This window comes from Sus scrofa, chromosome 5 (genome assembly GCF_000003025.6).
Source record: "Sus scrofa isolate TJ Tabasco breed Duroc chromosome 5, Sscrofa11.1, whole genome shotgun sequence".
NCBI lineage: Eukaryota > Metazoa > Chordata > Mammalia > Artiodactyla > Suidae > Sus > Sus scrofa.
The window spans coordinates 5,645,242-5,663,294 of NC_010447.5; the positions used below are offsets into that span (position 1 = coordinate 5,645,242).

The 18,053-nt window shown below is 61.9% G+C and overlaps 1 protein-coding gene across 1 annotated transcript in view; it reads left to right on the plus strand.

Moving 5' to 3' along the window:
• Positions 1-18,053, plus strand: part of SCUBE1 (signal peptide, CUB domain and EGF like domain containing 1) — a 130,861-nt gene that overhangs the window by 83,763 nt on the left and 29,045 nt on the right. The window contains 4 exon segments of the mRNA XM_003125983.6: positions 5,617-5,733; positions 12,485-12,607; positions 15,082-15,198; positions 16,633-16,755. Coding sequence (XP_003126031.6) covers positions 5,617-5,733; positions 12,485-12,607; positions 15,082-15,198; positions 16,633-16,755 — 480 coding nt within the window.

Consider the following 18,053-nt stretch of genomic DNA (forward strand, 5'->3'; position numbering starts at 1 on the left):
GGGACGCTGCGAGGAGCACAAGCCTGCGACAGTGGTGATGACTGCAGGGCAGCCCGGAGGTCAGGGGGTCGGCACGTAGAGACGGGTAAGGGAGAGCAGGGCCTGTGCAAAGCCGAGTGTGGTGCTTGGGCTCTGGACCCGCGTGCAGCTCCCCGTGCAGGCGGCGCACCTCGGCTCCTGAGGGCCACCCTGCTGAACCCGTGGAGCCCGTGCTCAGGGGACGGGCTGAGGGCCGGAGGTGAGCCCAGGCTCTGTGAGAGACGCAGGGCGAGGGCCCTCTTCTGTCTCCCCTGAGAAGCCAGGAGCCCGAGGCCTGGGTCAGCTTCAGGCTCCCCTCCAGCGCCTCTCTCGCGGCCACCCAGCACCCAAGGGATCGTTCCCCAGCTATGGGTCGGACAGAGGAGGGAGCCACCTGCTGCCCTGCTGAGGCCGCCGAGAGACCAGGGCGTGTCTACGGCCGTCTGCCCAGCGCAGAGCAGGCTTCAGAAAAGAGCTGTTAGATGGCCAGAAACTGGGTACGGAGGCCTCACACGCAGAGGTCCTACGGAATGGCCCCAAGAGTGAGCGGGTGGGCACGGTCATGACAGCTTACAAAGCCCGTCACGTCCACCTCTAGTCTGGGCCTTGCAAGAGCCAGGTGGTGGATGTTGTCGTGTCCATGGGCGCATCCAGAGACTCAGGCTCTGGGAAGGGAAGGGACTTGCTGGAGCTCACAGGACCGACATCTAGAATGGTGTTTTCTGCCTCATAGTTCACGTCTAATCTGCTGCCCTGTGACAGTGACTGTCCTTCAGGCCAGACCTTGCCCCAGGCTAGGGTGGGACCAGCAGGCAGCGCCAACTCACAGATGCCGTGCAGGCCGAGCCCAGTCCCTCTGATGGAGCCTGGCCGGGCCACAGAGCGGGCCCAGTGAGCCGCTGCCCCCTGTCTGCTCAGATCTGCTCTGCCTCTGTCTTCATCCCTGACTCTCAGGGTTTGGCCCAAAGCAAGACTCCCCCAGGGCAGGACCAAAGAGTGACCTTTCAACACATCCAGGGTTTTCTGCTTGCCGAAAAGGGGTTGACGCTCAGGCCACTTCCCTACCGCCATGCCCAGCCCTGTGGGGTAAGAATTCGCCCCACTCACTGGGTGAGGAGGCGGGCACCATGGGCGCTCATGGCCATCGCCTCAGGCCACCAGCTCTGCTGCCCACGGCAGACCTCCCCTGAGGGTCCCCTTGGAGGCCTGGCTCTCTGGCCTGGTCTGGCTCACTCATCAGCCTGGAGTCTCACCGTCTTGGGTTCAAATACCAGCTCCTCCCAATAGCTGTGTGACCCGGACACGGGGCCAGTTTCACCGTGTGTGACGCGTGCATTCACCCAGGGTGCTGCCCTTAGAAGGACCCACAACTGGCTGAGGACTCTGTTGTCTGCCTTAAAATTCTAGACAAATTTGGGGGAGGTCCTGTTGTGGCTCAGTGGTAACAATCCCAACTAAATCCATGAGGATGCGGGTTCTGTCCCTGGCCTCGCTCAGTGGGTTGGGGATCTGGCCTTGCCATGAGCTGTGGTGTAGTCGCAGACACAGCTCAGGTCCTCTGTTGCTGTGGCTGTGGTGTAGGCCAGCGGCTATAGTTCTGATTGGACCCCTGGCCTGGGAACATCCATATGCTGTGGGTGCCGCCCTAAAAAGACCGAAAAAACATTATTAATTTTTGAACAAAGCCCTCATATTTGTTTCGCTGTTGATCTCACAAACTGTGTAGCTAATTTTGCCTAGATAAGTTCCTAAACTTCTCTGAGCCTCAGTTTCTCTACCTACAAAAGGGCCCTCTTCTAGGGCTGCCGTGAGGCCTGCGGAGGTTAGAGGCTGAGAAGTGCTCTGTCCGCTGCGCAGGGCTGTGCCTGTGAGGTTTCATCCCCCTGTTTCTCCAGGGGAGCGGAGAGGCCTTTAGAAAGAGGCAGACGCAGGGCGAGACGGAGGCTCAAGGATCCAACAGGAAAGTTTTCAGAGCCCGGGCCCAACTCTGGGTTTGGTTTTGCCCTCTTCCCCTTCCCAGCCCGAGGTCTGGCACCAAGATGCCAGCCTCCCTTGGCAGCAGGTGCTTCACAGGGCAGGCCTGCAGAACCACACTGGCATAGACCCCAGCTCCTTTGAGACTCGGGTGACTTGAAAGAGACCCCCTGTGCTGGGCCCCAGAGCACTCCCCACACCTCTCCCAGGGCCGAGACGCTGCTGCCACCCCGACTCGTGGGCTGATCCTGTCATCAGGAGAGGACAGGCCCATATGGTGTCTGACTCTGAGACCCCAGTGGCAGAATAGAAGCCTGGGTGACCTCTGGTCTTAGGGAACAGAGAAGCGAAGCTGCTCTTGGAGGCCCTGGGGCCAGGAGCCCAGGGGGCGTGACCCAGGCTGCCTGCCATTGCAGGCAAGGAGCCCCCTCAGCAGCACCCAGCAGCCGCTGCTGGGAAACGCCTGGGGACAAAGCTCTCAGTACCCCCCAGGCCGCTGCTTCGCATTGTAGACTTTAGTCCCCGACCCCACTTTAGCCCAAAGGACTGGCTAGACCTCGCTGTCACCTTTTCCAGGTGTATTGCACTTGACAACGCACCTGTGCTGACCTCAGAGCAGTGCAGCCCAGGTGGGCGCGGCAGAAACGGCCCACCCGTGCTGTAGACGGGGCCTGGGAGCGGGTGCAGGAGCTGCCCACGGCCCCTGGAGGGCGGCGTAGAGGACAGGCTGGTGGCTGTGTGCTCGTGTGCTTGCCCCCCCCCACCCCCACCCCCAGCACAGAGCCTGGCCGAGAAGGCCCCGGGCGAATGCTGGCTCTTAGCATTACTAGGTGAGCCCGAAGGTCCCAGCTCCCCAGGGAGAGGCAGTAGTCTGGAGAAGAGGGAGCCCTGCGGGGGTCTCTGCAGGTCACCTCAGAGGACACTGGTGGCCAGGCCCAGAACTGCAGCAGTAAGAACCAGGCCCCAGGCCAGGTAGGGGAGGTTAGTCCTGGGGGCAGAGAGGTAGGTTCGCGGAGAAGAAGTGCTGGGGAAGGAGCTGGGGAGTCACCGCTCGCCCGGCCGCTCAGCCAGGGCGAGGCCTGGTGCGGGGGGCTGCGGTGGAGATCTGAGGCTGTCAGGTGCGGTGGAATCAGGCCCAGTGGGTCCCACTTACCCGCCACGCCACTCTGGGCAGATTCCCAGTGTCCAGCACCAGCTCCGCGCCCCGGAGGCACAGGGGGCAGGCGCCAGCTCACGGAGCTGCTGTGAGCACGAGGAGCTTGAGGCTGGGAAAGCTCTGGGTGGCGGGCCTGGAGCAGGTGGTGCCTGTGGGACGGGGCGGTTGGCACCCAGAGCGCCCCTCCTGGGAAGCATATCTTCTTGTACAAACGGAGTCCAGGGCAGCACAGGAGACTGAAAGGGCACGGTCAGGGGAGAGGCCTGCACGGGGGTGGCCATCCAGCCTTGACCCCAGCCCTCTCTCAGTCTCCATCTGCCCAGTGGACGGGTAGGGCCCAGGTCTCCAAGGCCCCTGCCACTCTGGAGGCCCAGGATTCATTTCCATCAGGGCCTCCAGGGACAGGAAGGGCCTGCAAAACCCCTTGGAGCCTGTTTGGCCAGGTCCCTTTCTCAGGGACATGGCCCCAGTGGCCACGATGTACCCACCTCTACTGCCAGGGAGGGGCCATTGGTCCTCCCACTGTCACCAAGTAAGACCACCCAGTGGTGCCCCAGCCCGAGCCCTTGGCACCTGCTGCTGCCCAGCATCCCTGTCCCCGCACCTCTCCAAGGCCTGAGCTTCAGTTGCCTGCAGCTGAGAGGGGCTCTCCCATGGGGAAGGCTAAACAGGCGCTTGATGTGACGACAGGAGGGGGGTTCCCTGTCTGGCTGTAACCCCAGGGGAGGAAGCTGACACGTGCTGAGCCCCGGGCCAGGCGCTGTGAAGCCTGGGGTTTCTCTGATCCTCACCTCAGCCCTGGGAGGCAGGCTTGCCATCCTCACCTGCCAGGGGTGCGTGCTGAGGTTGAGCCCCAAGGGGTGGCCTACCTAGGTCACTCAGTGAGTGACAGAGCCAGGGTCCTAGCCCCACTGCCCCGCAGACAGCCCATGGGGAGATGAGAGGGCTTGGGCAGGTGTGTGCAGGTCAGAGTTTGGCCTGCAGGAGCACAGGGAGCGGGGCTGGCCTTCCTCCCGTGTTTGGCGCTTGGAGGTGGTCTGGGAGCCGGCCTTGAACCATGAGTGGGCGCCAGGCCGCCAAGCCGCTGAGCAGTGCACCCCGAGGCAGGGAGGCGGAAGCTGCCGCACCTGGCTGCTAGGCTAGGATGTGTGGAGAAAGACCCACTTAAAGCCTGGGGAGAGCCTGAGGCAAGGAGCCTGGCCTTTCAGTGGTCCTTACAGCGGGTCCCATCATAGTGACGACTTCAGCATCAAGGAGAAGGGCCGGTGGCCCTCTGCAGCAGGCAGCCCTGTGCCCAGCACACTCAGGACAACACCCACCATGAGAACACACACACACACACACACACACACACGAGCAGAGGGAAAGCCGTGTTTCCTCCTCTCCCTGCTCCACTGGCCCCCCGCCCCAAGTTGAAGTTCAAAGGAAAGGCACTAGCAGCAGGGACTCCTGGCACCTGGGGCTATGTGTTCTTTTAGTTATCACGCCTATGTTCAGCTCCCAACTCCTCCTAGAGAGAACTGAAGGCAGCTCGCAGGAAGGCAGACGCTGCAGAAGGACAGACAGAATAAACCGATTAGGGAGAAACTGCAGGGAAAAGGCCAGCAGGGCAGGGCACCCAGGAAGCCTCAGTGGGCAGGGGATTCCAGGTTGTAGGAGGTTTGGCTCTTCACATGCTAGCAGCCAGTAGGAGAAGGAAGCCCACTCAGGCACCGTCCCCACAAGGTCAAAGCAGGCCAGACGCTCGGGAAGAAACCCAGGTGGAAAGGCTTAGAGACCCGGGAACTAGGCGCCCCGCGAGCCCCGGTGACCAGCCGTGCCAGCCCCTTCTCTGGGTCTGGGGAGGATCACTCTCGCCGCACGACGGCTCAGTGACCTCAGTGATGCCCCAGCCACTCTAGCCCCTTTGAATTCGCAAAAGAAAAAAAGCACTAGACTAGCTTCAAGCGGACAAAAAACAGACGCCTTCGGCTTATCCTTCAGTGAGAACAGATGTTGGGCTGAGAGCCTCATCAAGGTGATGGATGGTGTGTGAGCTCAGGGAACCTCTCCTTGCAGCTCCACGGCCAGGGCCACTAGCCAAGATGAATCAGGGAGCCCCAGGAACCACCAGTCTGGGTTTGGAGTTCAAATCCAGGTAGGGCAAGGGTGTAGGGATCTCTCCCTGGCACTTAGATACAGCCAGGCCGATCTCGGCACCCTGGTCCAGGCAGTAGGGCTGATCCCGCCCCGGCACAGCCCGCTGTGGTTCGCAGTTTTTCTGTCTGTCATCATCTTGGGGGGAATGGTGGTGGTGTCCCGTGTTCTAGATGGGAAGCCTGAGGTTCAGAGAGGCCCCACAGCTAGAGTGTATCAGAGCCAGAACTTGAACTCAGGTCTCCTGCCTTGGGAGAGCCCCCCACAACTGGGGAATGGTGGTGGCTTCTGTCCTCCAAGGAGACTGAGCATCTGTCTCTTTGCCTTCTCAGAGACGTGTGCAGTAAACAACGGAGGCTGCGACCGGACGTGCAAGGACACAGCCACCGGTGTGCGATGCAGCTGCCCGGTGGGCTTCACGCTGCAGCCAGATGGAAAGACATGCAAAGGTCAGTGCAAAGCAGGTCCCGCACCTGCTACTCCCTCCCACCCCGCCCAGATGCGGGGTGGTGGGGGGGCTGCATGGTTGGGCTGGGCGTGTGACCACGTGTAGCTGTAGGGCTCAGGACAGTCAGCTGCCACGTGCATTTCTGTTGGAGAAGCCGGAAGAGGTGGGTCAGCGCCAGCACCTCCCAGCAGGGCTCAAGGGGACCCTGGTTCCGCCATATAGCAATAGGTTTAAGCAGGGTTCTGCTATCCAACAATGAGGCCGCACCCCGGGTTAAACAAACAGGGTGCCTCTACTCTGGGCTTCCAAGGCTGGCAGAGCCTCCTGGTGGCCTCTCCGGGGTGGGCAGGGCTGTTGCCGCCACGCACTCACCTTAGCTGTGGTGCGTGTTTCGATCTGGGAGCCAGCGAGGACAGGGCTCCGACTAGGATGGGAACATGGACACTGCGCAGCTCGCCTCTGGGGGAGGGGATCTCAACTGGGGGCTGAGGCTGCAGGAGGACCTCTGATTGCAATTAGGGACAGGCACTAGGGACCAGGGACGGGTCGGTCTGCTGGCTGCTGGAAGCCAGAGGAGAGTGAGCTTTCTCTCCCCGCGCTCCCCAACTCACCCTACAGTTGCTGAGGGGCCCCAGGGCACTCAGTCCTGTGGGGACCCCTTAGGGGAGGGGAAGCAAGGGGGCTGGGGAGCCAGGGCTGGCTGAGCCCTGGGACAGAAGGGGCCAGTCCTGCAACAAGGGGGCATCGAGGAGCCCAAGCGGCGGGCCTGGGGCGGTGACTCAGCTCCTGCAAAGCAGCGAGGTGCCGCCCTCAGCACCCCCAAGGCTCCAGCTCCCGTCCTGCCAAGGCCACTACCCTGTTCCTGCCACCCTGCCAGGAAGTGGCCAGGGCTGGAGGCCACGTGGAAGGGGAGAGGAGCTCGAACTTCCAAAGCCCAGTGGGTGAAAATATTTACAGCAGAGGCTTAGGGGGATTTTAAATAGTCCAAGAGGGGCTTTTTTAAGTCTGTAAAAACAGACAGCGTATGACTGCCTCTCCCGTCCCCTTTGCCAGGAAGAACCTGCTGATTATTGACAGAAATAACAGTCCTTCCACCCACTTGCTGGAAAGCAAAGCCCTTCTGTAGCCCCAGTCGGCCCACTCAGCACGAGATGTGTTCCTGGCGGGCAGGTGGGCAGGCGGGGCCAGTGCCAGGAGGCCTGGCCAAGGTCCATTGCTGACCCAGCCAGCAGTGTCACAGCAGGCCGGCCAGTTGCCCTTGGAGCCAGGACAGAAGGAGGTAGAATCAGGCCTCTCTGCCCCCACTCCAGGGCACAGTGCTGGCCCAGGACAGGAGGGGCCGGCCCCCGCTTAATTCCTGACGTGGGGCCAGGAGCACGCCCCTGAGAGCCGACCGTCTGGGCTGGAAAGGGGCCACGGCAGTCACGTGGCCCAGGAGGGGAACCCGGGGGGGGCTCTGACTGCTGCCCCCGCCCATGCCTTGGTGGCCCAAGGGGCACCTGGGATGGGAAGAGGTGTCTAGGGGAGCAGGCCGCACAGCCCCAGGCCCCCTCTGTGCTTCCTGCGCCCTCTGACCAGGGCGGCCCCTTTGCCTTAGGCAGACCTTGCTTCCCTGGAGCCAGGAAGTCTGCTTGGGCACTTGTGCCCCGCCCAGGTGGGTTCTCTGGGCTCCTCCTGGGTGAGTGCAGGAGAGGCCGTGAATGAAACAGTAATTCCTTGTCCCCGGGATCTTCCTCTGAGCAAAGGCAACCGATTTTCATTTTTAGACGTCACAGAGATAAGCATGTCTGCCAGGCCGCCTGGTGCTGAGTTGGAGAAGTTCAGCGAGGCAGGGAGCGAGGCCGGCCGGGGCTGGGCTGGGGGCTCAGGGAGGACGCAGGCAGAGGCTCTAGTCCGAGCAGATCTGGGCAGGACTGGGCGAGGCTGGCCAGGGGAGGCGCTGGCCCTGCATCCTGTGAGCCCCGGGGAGGCCCCAGCCACCATGGGCAGAGGCGGCACAGCCAGACTTTCATTTTGAGACAGTCCCTGCCACTGTTTGCCCGGGGGTTCTAGGCAGGGTCTGGAAGAGCCGTGTATCACCTGGGCTTGAGGTGACAGTGGCTTGGGCCGTGGGGTGACAGTGGAGGTGGGGAAGGGCAGTTTGGAGATTGTCATGGATATTAGACTTCGAGGATTACCTGGAGCTCCCACCATGGCTCAGCGGTAACAAACCCAACTAGTGTCCATGAGGACACGGGCTCGATCCCTGACCTCGCTCAGTAGGTTAAGGATCCGGCAGCGTCGCTGTGAGCTGTGGTGTAGGTCGCAGACACAGCTCAGATCCCACATTGCTGTGGCTGTGGTGTAGGCCGGAATCTACAACTCCGATTCCACCCCTAGCCTGGGAACCAGGTGCGGCCCTAAAAAGACGAGGGAAAAGAAAAGGAATTCAGGGGTTATGGGACTGGTGGAGAACTGCGTACTCTGACTGTCAGAACAGCTTTAAATCAGGGACCCCTGGAAACCAAGTGTTGACCTCCAGACCCCAGAGTTTGCTGTCTTAGAGCCTTGGGCTGACAGCCTGCGTTTCCCAGGGCCTGGTCGGAGGGGTGCTGGACAGGGGGCGAGGGCCAACCGAGGCCCTGGCCCTGGGTTCTAGCACCTCGGTCGGCGTGCACACCCCAGTCTTGGCAGGGGCCCACAGGAGGCTATCAAAGGGTCAGTGTTTCCTGAATGCCAGAAAGTTGTTGTCAAGCAAGACATGGCTGAAGGTCTCGAGAAATCCAGAGCCTGGACAGACACGGATCACGGGGGCAGGCGGGGGCAGGCATGGGCAGACATCAGGGGCAGGGGCGTCCGCAGGATCTGCCCCAGGCCCTTGCTTCGCCTGCAGGGTGTGGACAGTGCAGGGTCCAGTGTCAGGGCTTCCTGTTTGGCGCTGCCCCCGCGTGATACTGGGCAGCGGGCGCCATGCTAAGTGGCCTTTCTCAGAGGAGGGAGGTCTGGGGCCTCAGCTCCCTGAGCTGGACCCTGGATTTCCTCAGGGACACCAGCCCTCCCCCACCACCTGCCAGAACAGTCTGGGAGAAGCCCCAGCCCCTGCCTGTTTGCTTCCCTCCCCCACTGCCTCTGCCCACGGGCCCTGCCCCCTAGGCTGCCCTAGGCTGATGCCAGCGCCCTCCCTCTGCTGCCACCCAAAACCTTCACCCACGCGGCCCCTATGCACCAGGCTGTGCCCCTCATGGGCCGGGCAGAGGAGGACAGAAACAGTCGTTCCGTGTGTCCCAGGGTTCAGCCTCGCCCTTCCCACAGCCGCACTGATGTGCAGGCGTCGGGGGCTGCGGCGTATGTTCCACCGGGTGGTCCAAGACCCCCCTCTAAGCCACCCTGCCCCCCACTCACTCGTTCACTCATCCACTCGTTCGGTGCCCTCCTGGCAGTCCCTCTGTGCAGGCCACGTGCTGGGCCCCCTCACCCGCCCTCTCATCCCCCTGAGGGCAGGTCCTGGGACCTGGAGCAGCTCACTCTGGAGAGAAGGTCACGGAAGGTTTCCCCAGAGGGCGGCTGCCCCCGGGCAGGGTCGGGTGGGGCTGCCACGGCGGGAGCCAGGCCTGCAGAGGCCACGGAGGGGAGGGCCGGAGCCCCTGCAAAAGGCTCCTGGGACCATGGTGGGGGCTGCTGACCGCCTGGCCGGGGTAGGTGGGAGCGCAGTGGAGAAGGAGGGGCGTCTCGGAGGGGTGGGAGGTGGAGAGGGGAGCAGAGGCTCTTCAGAGCGAAGGCTGAGGAGTTCCCTTGGTAGCTCAGCAGGTTAAGACCCCAACATAGTGTCCGTGAAGACTCAGGTTTGATCCCTGGCCTCGCTCAGTGGGTTAAGGATCCAGCACTGCTGTGAGCTGTGGTGTAGGTCCCAGATGTGGCTTGGATCTCTAGCCTGGGAACTTCATATGCTAGTACAGCCCTAAAAAGCAAAAAAAAAAAAACAAAAAACAACAAAGGCTGGGGCCTGTATGAGGCATCGTCCCTCTGGCCTTGGGGCTGGAGCTGGGGTAGGGGCGCGTCCCACACTCTGACCCCCGGGCAGCCCACTTCACTGGCCTGGGCCTCAAGCAAACATGCCTCCCACCGCCTGTCTGGTTGCCCTGACAGCCCCTTAGCCGACGTGGCCAGATGGGGAAGAGGATGGGATTCGGGGGTTCCAGAAGGCCGGAGGCATTCCTAAGGAGGCGAGCCCCTTCTGCACCCTCAGTCTTAATAGATGATGCTGGAGAGGTGCCTTCAGCAGCCCCGTTTGCAGACAGGGAACCTGAGGCTCAGAGAGGTGCCTTTCCCTGCCTGGGATCACAGAGCGGCTGTGCAGAGATGCGAGGGGCCTCTGTTCTCCCGCCAGAGGCATCTAGCTAGCATCTCCCCATCTTCCTGTAGTCCCAAGAGTGGGGCAACAGAGATGCCCAAGCTGCTGTCTTGGAGCGGCCCTCGCGGAACTCGACGTCTGCTTTCTCTGGGGGCTGCCAGGCCAGTGTGCTGCACTGGAGGGGCCCGAATTTGGAGACGGCTGAGCTGGGCTTGAATCTGGCTCCTGCGCTGTCAAGTGGGTGACCTGGCCTCAGTTGTTCCGGCCATCCCCTGAGACCTCGCCAGAAAGTGCTTGGCTTGGTCACCACGCCAGGTGGTGCCCAGTGGGTGCAGTGACCACCAGAGGGTCCTGCTGCTTCCTCCGGAGCATGAGCTCATCCTTAGGCAGCTTTGTTCCTGAAACATGGGCTTCGGAGCCCATGCAGAATTCTCAGCCGAGCAGCGTCTGTCTTGGGCAGTCATTTCAGCGCAGACACTTAGAGCACCTCCAGCGCTGGGACAGGTGCAGGCCCCAGCTGACGCGCAGCAGCCGGTGTCAGAGCTGGGCCGGCGAGCCCACACCCCAGCTGCCTGCCACCTCGGGTCCCCCCTTCCCATCTTCCTGGCTCCAGAATCGCCAGAACACACAAACAGAGTGGGTCTTTGCGGTGAAGGTGCCACAGGGAGGCCAGCCAAGGGCGAGCGGATGGTGGGCACGTCTGCTGGGTGTCCACGTTCCGCGGAGCCCAGTCCCACCCCAGCCTCCACGGGAAAGGGGCTCTAGGACCTGCCCCTGCCAGACTGGCTGTGCCTGTTCCCCTCCCAAAGTCTCTTGAAAATTGCCTGCCTGGGGATTTCAGCCTTGTTCTCTTTAAATCCCTGTTTTCCTAGTGTTTAGTGGGTTTTATTTTAGGCTGGGGGGCATTCTGTGGGAACGCAGCCTTGGGGCTTTCCAGCAAGTGTCAAGTGCAGCCTGTTTGCTTTAAAGAAAAGAATTGGGTGAGAGCAGCATGGTGAGAAGCTGAGCCCGAGACTGGGGTCATTGGAATAGGACCAGGTCTCCTCTGCGGGGCTCAGTGAAACGGGGACAGACTGACCTTGCTCCCACTCAGGCCAGGCTCAGCGGGTGCTGGGATCTGAGTCAGCATCTCTGCTAAGATGTGGCCAGTGGCCAACACAGAAAAGTCCTGTCCCAGAGTTCCCCTCGTGGTGCAGCGGAAACGAATCCGCGTAGGAACCATGAGGTTGCAGGTTCGATCCCTGGCCTTGCTCAGTGGGTTAAGGATCCAGTGTTGCCGTGAGCTGTGGTGTAGGTCAAAGATGTGGCTCGGATCCTGCGTTACTGTGGCTGTGGTGTAGGCCAGCAGCTGTAGCTCCAATTAGACCCCTAGCCTGGGAACCTCCACATGCTGCAGGTGCGGCCCTAAAAAAAAAAAAAAAGAAAGAAAAGTCCTGCCCGCCTCCATGGCTTCCTTTCGGCCCCTCCAAAGCCGGGTGAGAACACCATCCTAAAAGTCATCTTCTGCTTCTGTTTCCAATTGCTGGGTCGGGTAGGGCGGTGACCAGCCTGGGGGTCGCAGGGCTGGGCCCAAGAGGAACTTGGAGTAAGAAGAGACACCTCAGGGACAGGGTCTCTGACAGCTTGGTCTGCCAGACCAACGGGGGCAAAGCCCAGATGAGCAGGCAAGGAGGGGAGGGAACTCACTGGGAGGTGAGGCGCCAGCCAACAGACCAGGCTGTGCGGAAGAAGCTCCCGTCACTAGAGGTGTGCAAGCAGAGGCTGACTGGCAGGGATGCTCGGGAGGGGTGGTGCCAGGTGACATTCAGGGCACAGTCACAGCTCATGAAATGCTGAGAGAAGAAACAGCTCAACCCCACCTGCAGGCACGGGGAGGAGGAGCAGGAGGAACCAGGCTGGGAAGTGAGGCAGCCGGACACCTGCCTCCCCATCAGTAAAACTGGACTTAAGAGTTGACTGGGCACTGACAAAGCTCCAGCACCTTAAGGACATTATTTCATGTCGTCCTCCTGGTGTTCCTCCACGCAGGGGCGCTTCTGACCCTTACTTTGCAGACAGGGAGCCAACTCCAGGGGCCAGGTGGCTTGCCCAGAGCCCCGGTAGTTTGCCCAGAGCCCCAGGTGGGGAAGCAGCCTGCCCGCTCCAGCCCTCCTTGCCCTCCAGCCACCTGCAGAAGGAGAGGGCACGGGGGACGTCATTGTCCCTGCTGTCTTGCCTGGCACTGCAGGCATGGGTTCCCCGCCCTTGTATTCGCAAATGCCAGGGTCCCCCAGTCTAAGGGGGCGGCTGTGCTCAGCTGGGGGACCCGAGGCAGCCCTGGGCCGCGGGCAGCAGGACAGTTGTGGGGGAGGGGTGCTGGGCCGTCGGTCCTGCCCCTGGGGTCGAGCCCACTCTCCTTGCCTCCTCCCGCCGGGCTCCGCAGACATCAACGAGTGCCTGGTCAACAATGGAGGCTGCGACCACTTCTGCCGCAACACCGTGGGCAGCTTCGAGTGTGGCTGCCGGAAGGGCTACAAGCTGCTGACCGACGAGCGAACGTGCCAAGGTGAGCCCCGCGAGCCCCGGCGCTCAGCCCTCCTCCTCGTGGACCCCCAGCGTCCCGGGTTCACCCACGCTCCTGGGAGGAGAGGCGAGCGTGGGGTGGGGCTTGTCCACCGACTGGGCGGGGCCCGAGGGGTTGGGCGTGGTTTTCCGTCCGCCTGTGCCCTCGCCCTCCCTGCCTTCCCCGTCCTTAGTGATTCCAGGAGCCATCAGAAGCCGCCCAGTCCACCCTCTCCCTGTTACAGGTGGGAAACTGAGGCCCAGGAAGGGATAAGCATGCATCCCAGGTGGCACAGCCAGTGTCCCATCGCTGGTCCTGCCCCGCCCCTCGCGGTGGCCCCCAGGCCGCCTTCGGTGGCTCCAGAGGTGCTGCCACCTGGTGGAAGGCGTGGTGCATGGCGGGCGCTTTCCAACAGCCCTTCCCTAGGGTCTCTGGGGTCTCTGGGCGGCCGCAAGGAACAGGGGGAGTGGGAGGAGCGATCTGGGCAGAAACCAAGAATCACAGCCCAGGACAAGTCGCGAAGACGTCCTGGATGCAGAGAGAGAGCCCAGGGGAGGGGCAGGGGAGAGAGCGGTCAGGGAAGGCGCTGTGGGGCAGGGAACGTGAGTGAAATGCTTGAAGGATGAATACACGTCTTCCAGACGCAGCAGAGGTAAACCCATCCAGGAAGGGGCGCCGTTTGAGGGGCTGAGGCGGTTTGAGGGACCGCAGGGAGCCCCGTGGGGCCTGATGAGGTCATTGGGCCGGAGACAGCTTTGGGAAGACGGGCAGAGGGAGAGGCCGGGGTGTGCTGGGGGTGAGGAGGGGCTCAGTGCAGTTCACTCGTTTCCTCTCCACGTGGTCCCAGGAGTCCCAGGCTGCACGTGGCGGAATCTTGGCATGGGGCTCACAGCCTCTTGGAGGCTGGCCTGGGTCAGCAGGAGGCCCTGAGGGGGCAGGGAGGTGCTCCCCCAAGGTGGCCTCACCCCTGGGAAGGGAGGCTCCCTGGCCAGCCCACCCTGGGGCGATCACGTGACCTGAGCCAGTCACTCCCCTCCCTGAGCTCAGCCTCTGCATCCACGCATCCGTGGTCGGGCAACCTGGTCTGTCTTCCTGTCAGGGCACCAGGGCCCCTTGGGAGCACGGCAGCTGTTCAGGCCCCGATCAAGGCTCCTCTCACTTGACTCTTGTTTCTCTGTCTGCCTGTGCGCTCTGTGAAGGGCCGAGGGAGGGCCCTTGACTTTGCCTCCCGAGCTGCCCTGTGGGAGAAGCGGCTGTCGTCCAAGGAGGAGGTGGTGGCAGGGCTCTGGGCTCCGGGCTCCAGGCTCCGGCTGAGCTGCTTCCATCCTCTCCCTGACACCTCTCTCCCAGGCCCTGGGGCTCTGGCCCCACCACTGCTCCAGCACAGCCCCTGGGTCCCCAGCTCCGGCAGGGAGGGATCTAAGCTTCACTGCTTGGCCCTCAGGGCCCTAGGAATGGGGCCCCCAGGCCACCCCTGGACCCCTGAGCACCACACTATCCCCAGGAAGCCTTTGCCTGGAGTGCCCTTCCCCCACACTCACGCCTTCATTCCCGATATGAGGTCTCAGGCTCATCCTTCACAGTCTCACCCAGGTGCCAAAGCACCAGGCATCTTCCCAGATCCCCCGTGGGGCAGTCGCATCCTCCTTTGAGCACCCACAGTGTGAGTCCTTCCTCGTGCCAGCGTTGTTCGTACACATCTATAGCCATGGGAACCAGTGTATTCAAAGACAATTCCAAATGCCGTGCCCACAGAGAGACAGGGCAATGTCTGCCTTGCCCTCAGGACCCCCATCAACCGCCCCACGGGCCCATTTTCCCCAGAAATTATGGCCAGGTCAGACTTGTCTCCTGTGAACACGTGGTTCGGCTTCTCCTTTCCAGGAACAAGCACTGTGTGACCGTCCCTCTTTCCCTTTTCACGCTGGCCGCCAGGGTGGTCAGAGTCAAATTCCACAAACGCTCAAGGCTGTTTTGTTATTCCTTACAAGTAGCATCCACCCCCCCCACCCCCACCCCACCCCCTTCCATCTGTGCTGTTTTCCTTATCTTCTAAGGGACAGTTGGGGTGACGGGAGAACACGCTTCAGGCAGCATCCGAGAGGTCTCTTTTCATGTCCCCGTTCAGCCACTTCTGCAGGCCAGCCCTCTCTTCCCTACAGGTGTGGAGTAAATACCTGCCCAGCCACACCCGGAATGTAGGTGTCAGGATGGCCGCGCTTCGTCGTAATCCCCTCTACACAACATAGTGCACCCTTGCCGCCTCCAGGGAAGATACGAGGAAGCATGGGGGGTGGAGGCAAGATAGAAAATCGCGCAGTGACAAGAAGCCTGGCATTCACTGTGGGTCAGCTGTGTGCTGAGGCTTGGGACGTGGGACTGTCCATGCACACGTGTTGTTGAGTGGCTGAGGGACAGGCTGTGCCGTCCCCCACGCCTGAAACTCCTCCCCAACTTGTCTCCCTGTGGCCTCACAGACATCGACGAGTGCTCCTTTGAGCGGACCTGCGACCATGTCTGCATCAACTCCCCGGGCAGCTTCCAATGCCTGTGCCACCGCGGCTACACGCTCTACGGGACAACCCACTGCGGAGGTCTGCAGCTCGCCCGCCAGGGCCACCTCCCCCCAGAGGCACGCGCCCGGCCGCACGGCCACCTGCACTGCACCCCACACCCAACCCTGACCTTGACTCTGACGGGCCCGGGAGGGACTGGCGGGCAGAGGGGCTCAGCCAAGGGCAAGGCAGGCGGGGGAGGGGGGGATACCCAGCAAGCATCCCCTGGGCACCAGGCCTCAGCCAGCTGCGGGGACAGGCCCAGAAACAGCAGGTTCGGGGAACCCCAGGCCAGAAGGGAGGACAGTCTCCACACAGTCTCCCCCAAACAGCTGGTTCCAGTGGGAGGGGCTGACAGCGGAGAAGGGTGGAGTATGGGGAGAATGGGGCATCCTAAAAGGAGGAGTGTTCGGGTCACGGCGAGGGGAAGCGTGTCAGAGGGGTCAGCAAGTGCAAAGGCACTGAGGCAGAGGGAGCCCCGTGGGGAACTGGTGCCTGGTGGGAGACGCAGAGGGGTACAGGGCCTCGTGAGCTGCTGGGGGCCTTGTACTTTTATTCCCAGTGTGATGAGGAACCACTAGAGGGTTTAAGCCAGGATGTGACACAGTCAAGTTCATGTGAGGAGATCCCCGTGGCTGCTCCATGTTTAGGAGAGTGGAACCAGGGCACCAGTGGGGACACAGCCCCAGTCTTGAGAGCTGTTGGAGTTCAGGCAGTGTGGGGAGGGATGGGAAGACATGGAAGGTTCCAGAGGTATTTAGGAGCCACGGATGGGAAGACATGGAAGGTTCTAGAGGCATTTAGGAGCCACAGATAACGGGGCGAAGGTAGGGGAGTCAAGAATGGCCCTAGGGTCCATGTCTCTTCCTTTCCTGTGACCTGGGGGAGCCACACTTCGGGTGCTGGGCAGCTGTGAAGGTTGGGTGGGCTCAGACACAGCTGGTGCTGGAGGTAGGGGGTGGCTCCCGGGCGGAGCTTCTGGAGGGGCTCCCCAAAACCTGGCACTGGCTTCCCTGGGCCTGCTGCTCTCCACCTGCAGGTCTTTGGCCCCAAAGAAGGCAGGTCCTCACCGGGGGCTCGCTTCCGTAAGGGCACAGCTGAAGTCCTGCAGGGAGATAAGGCCTTGGGCCCCGGGGCCCCTGTGCCTCATCCCCTGCCCACAAGACCTGACTGCAGCTTTACTTTGTGCCACTTCTCTGCCCTCCCGCACGTCTGGGCACAGCTGGTCAAGTTCAGCAGACCCCTGAGGTTCCTGGGGGAGGGATGTGTGTCCGTGTCTGTGAGAGCCCTGTGTGTGCGCCAGCTCACGGGTATGTCTCGTGTCTGCATCCAGTGACAGTGTCAGGCTGGGGTCAGGGCCAGGGGATTCCCTGCCCCCATCCCGGGTGGGTCCTGCCCTGCCAGCCCCGAGGGTGTGGCCTCGGCTGGCCCGTCCAGCCCCCCTCCTGCCCTTACTCTCGCCTCTGCTTCCAGATGTGGATGAATGCAGCATGAACAACGGGAGCTGCGACCAGGGCTGTGTCAACACCAAGGGCAGTTACGAATGCGTCTGTCCCCCGGGGAGGCGCCTCCACTGGAACCAGAAGGACTGCGTGGGTGAGTGCCCTGGGGCGAGGGGACCCCCCCAAGAAGGGCCTAGGCACCAGCTCCTCCCCTTCCCCCTGGTGCCTGGCCAGATACTGGTGAGAATGAAGGCTTAGGAAGGAGAGGAACACAGGAGGGCTCGCTTGGTGTCTACACAGAAATGGACTTGCGGGGGTGGGAGCAGGGAGATGGAGTCTGGGGGTCAGTGTGCGCAGCCAGAGCTGTGGGCGCAGGAGGAGCTGGCACGTGGGGTGAAGTGTGGAGGCCTCAGTTGCCCCAGCTGCCCTTGTCCTGCCAAGGACACTGGTGGGAGACGGAAGGTGGGTACACGGGTGTAGCAGCACAGAGCCTGGCCTGGGAAGCGCCGAGTCTCCCCAGTGTCCAGCTGGGGGAGCCTCCTGGAGAGCGCGGGGTTCGTGCGCCCTCTGCTGGTGAGCTCTGGTACTTGGGGCACCTCTAGGCTGAGCACCTGCAGTCCCCGCACTGGTCAGTTCCATAAACACACATGGACTACCCGCCATGTGCCGGGCCTATATGTGTGCTAGGGCTGTGTCCCCAGAACGGCTCTCAGGTCCTTGCCCTGCTGTGCTCTCACGTCCCCAGGGCCACCGGAGGTGAGCCTTTTAAATCCAGGACTTCATCCCTCTTGGCTCAGAGCCCCCCAGAGATTCCTCTTCATGCAGAAGCAAAGCCAGAGTGCCTGGAATGGCCCAGAGGCTGCTCCCCCTGACCTGATAGCCCTTCCCCCCAAGAGCACCCCGTGCCAGCCTCCCTGACCTTGCAGGTGCGGTTCCCAGGGCTCAGCAAGAGCCACACATAGTCCTCTCTTAGCCTGGAGGACCCACCTTACTGACCACATACCCAAAGCAGCAGCCAGCCCCCTCTGCACTCCCTCCTGCTGCTCAGCCCCCCCCCACCTCCCCGCTCAGCGCCCCCCACGGCTCCTCACACCACCTAACACACTATGTGTATCACAGACTCCTGTAGGGGTTGTTGCTCTGTTCTCCCTGAACACACACTCTGCACACCTGAGCAGGTGTTTTTGCCGGTCTTATTCCCTGCTGCACCCCCAGCAGGGAGAACAGAGCTGAGCACTCATAGGCACACGGTATTTGTTGAATGAATGAACGAGAGTATTGAAGAATGGATACCGTCACTTAGTACCTGAAACCAAACCGCTGAATTTATTGCTGTGTGATACTTTTATTATGATTTATTACTCTGTTCAAGCAGAGTCTTGCTGAGCAGAGTAAACCACTGGTCTTGTCTGGAGTTTGGGAGGAGCGTGTCCACGGTTGTGTCGGTGGGGG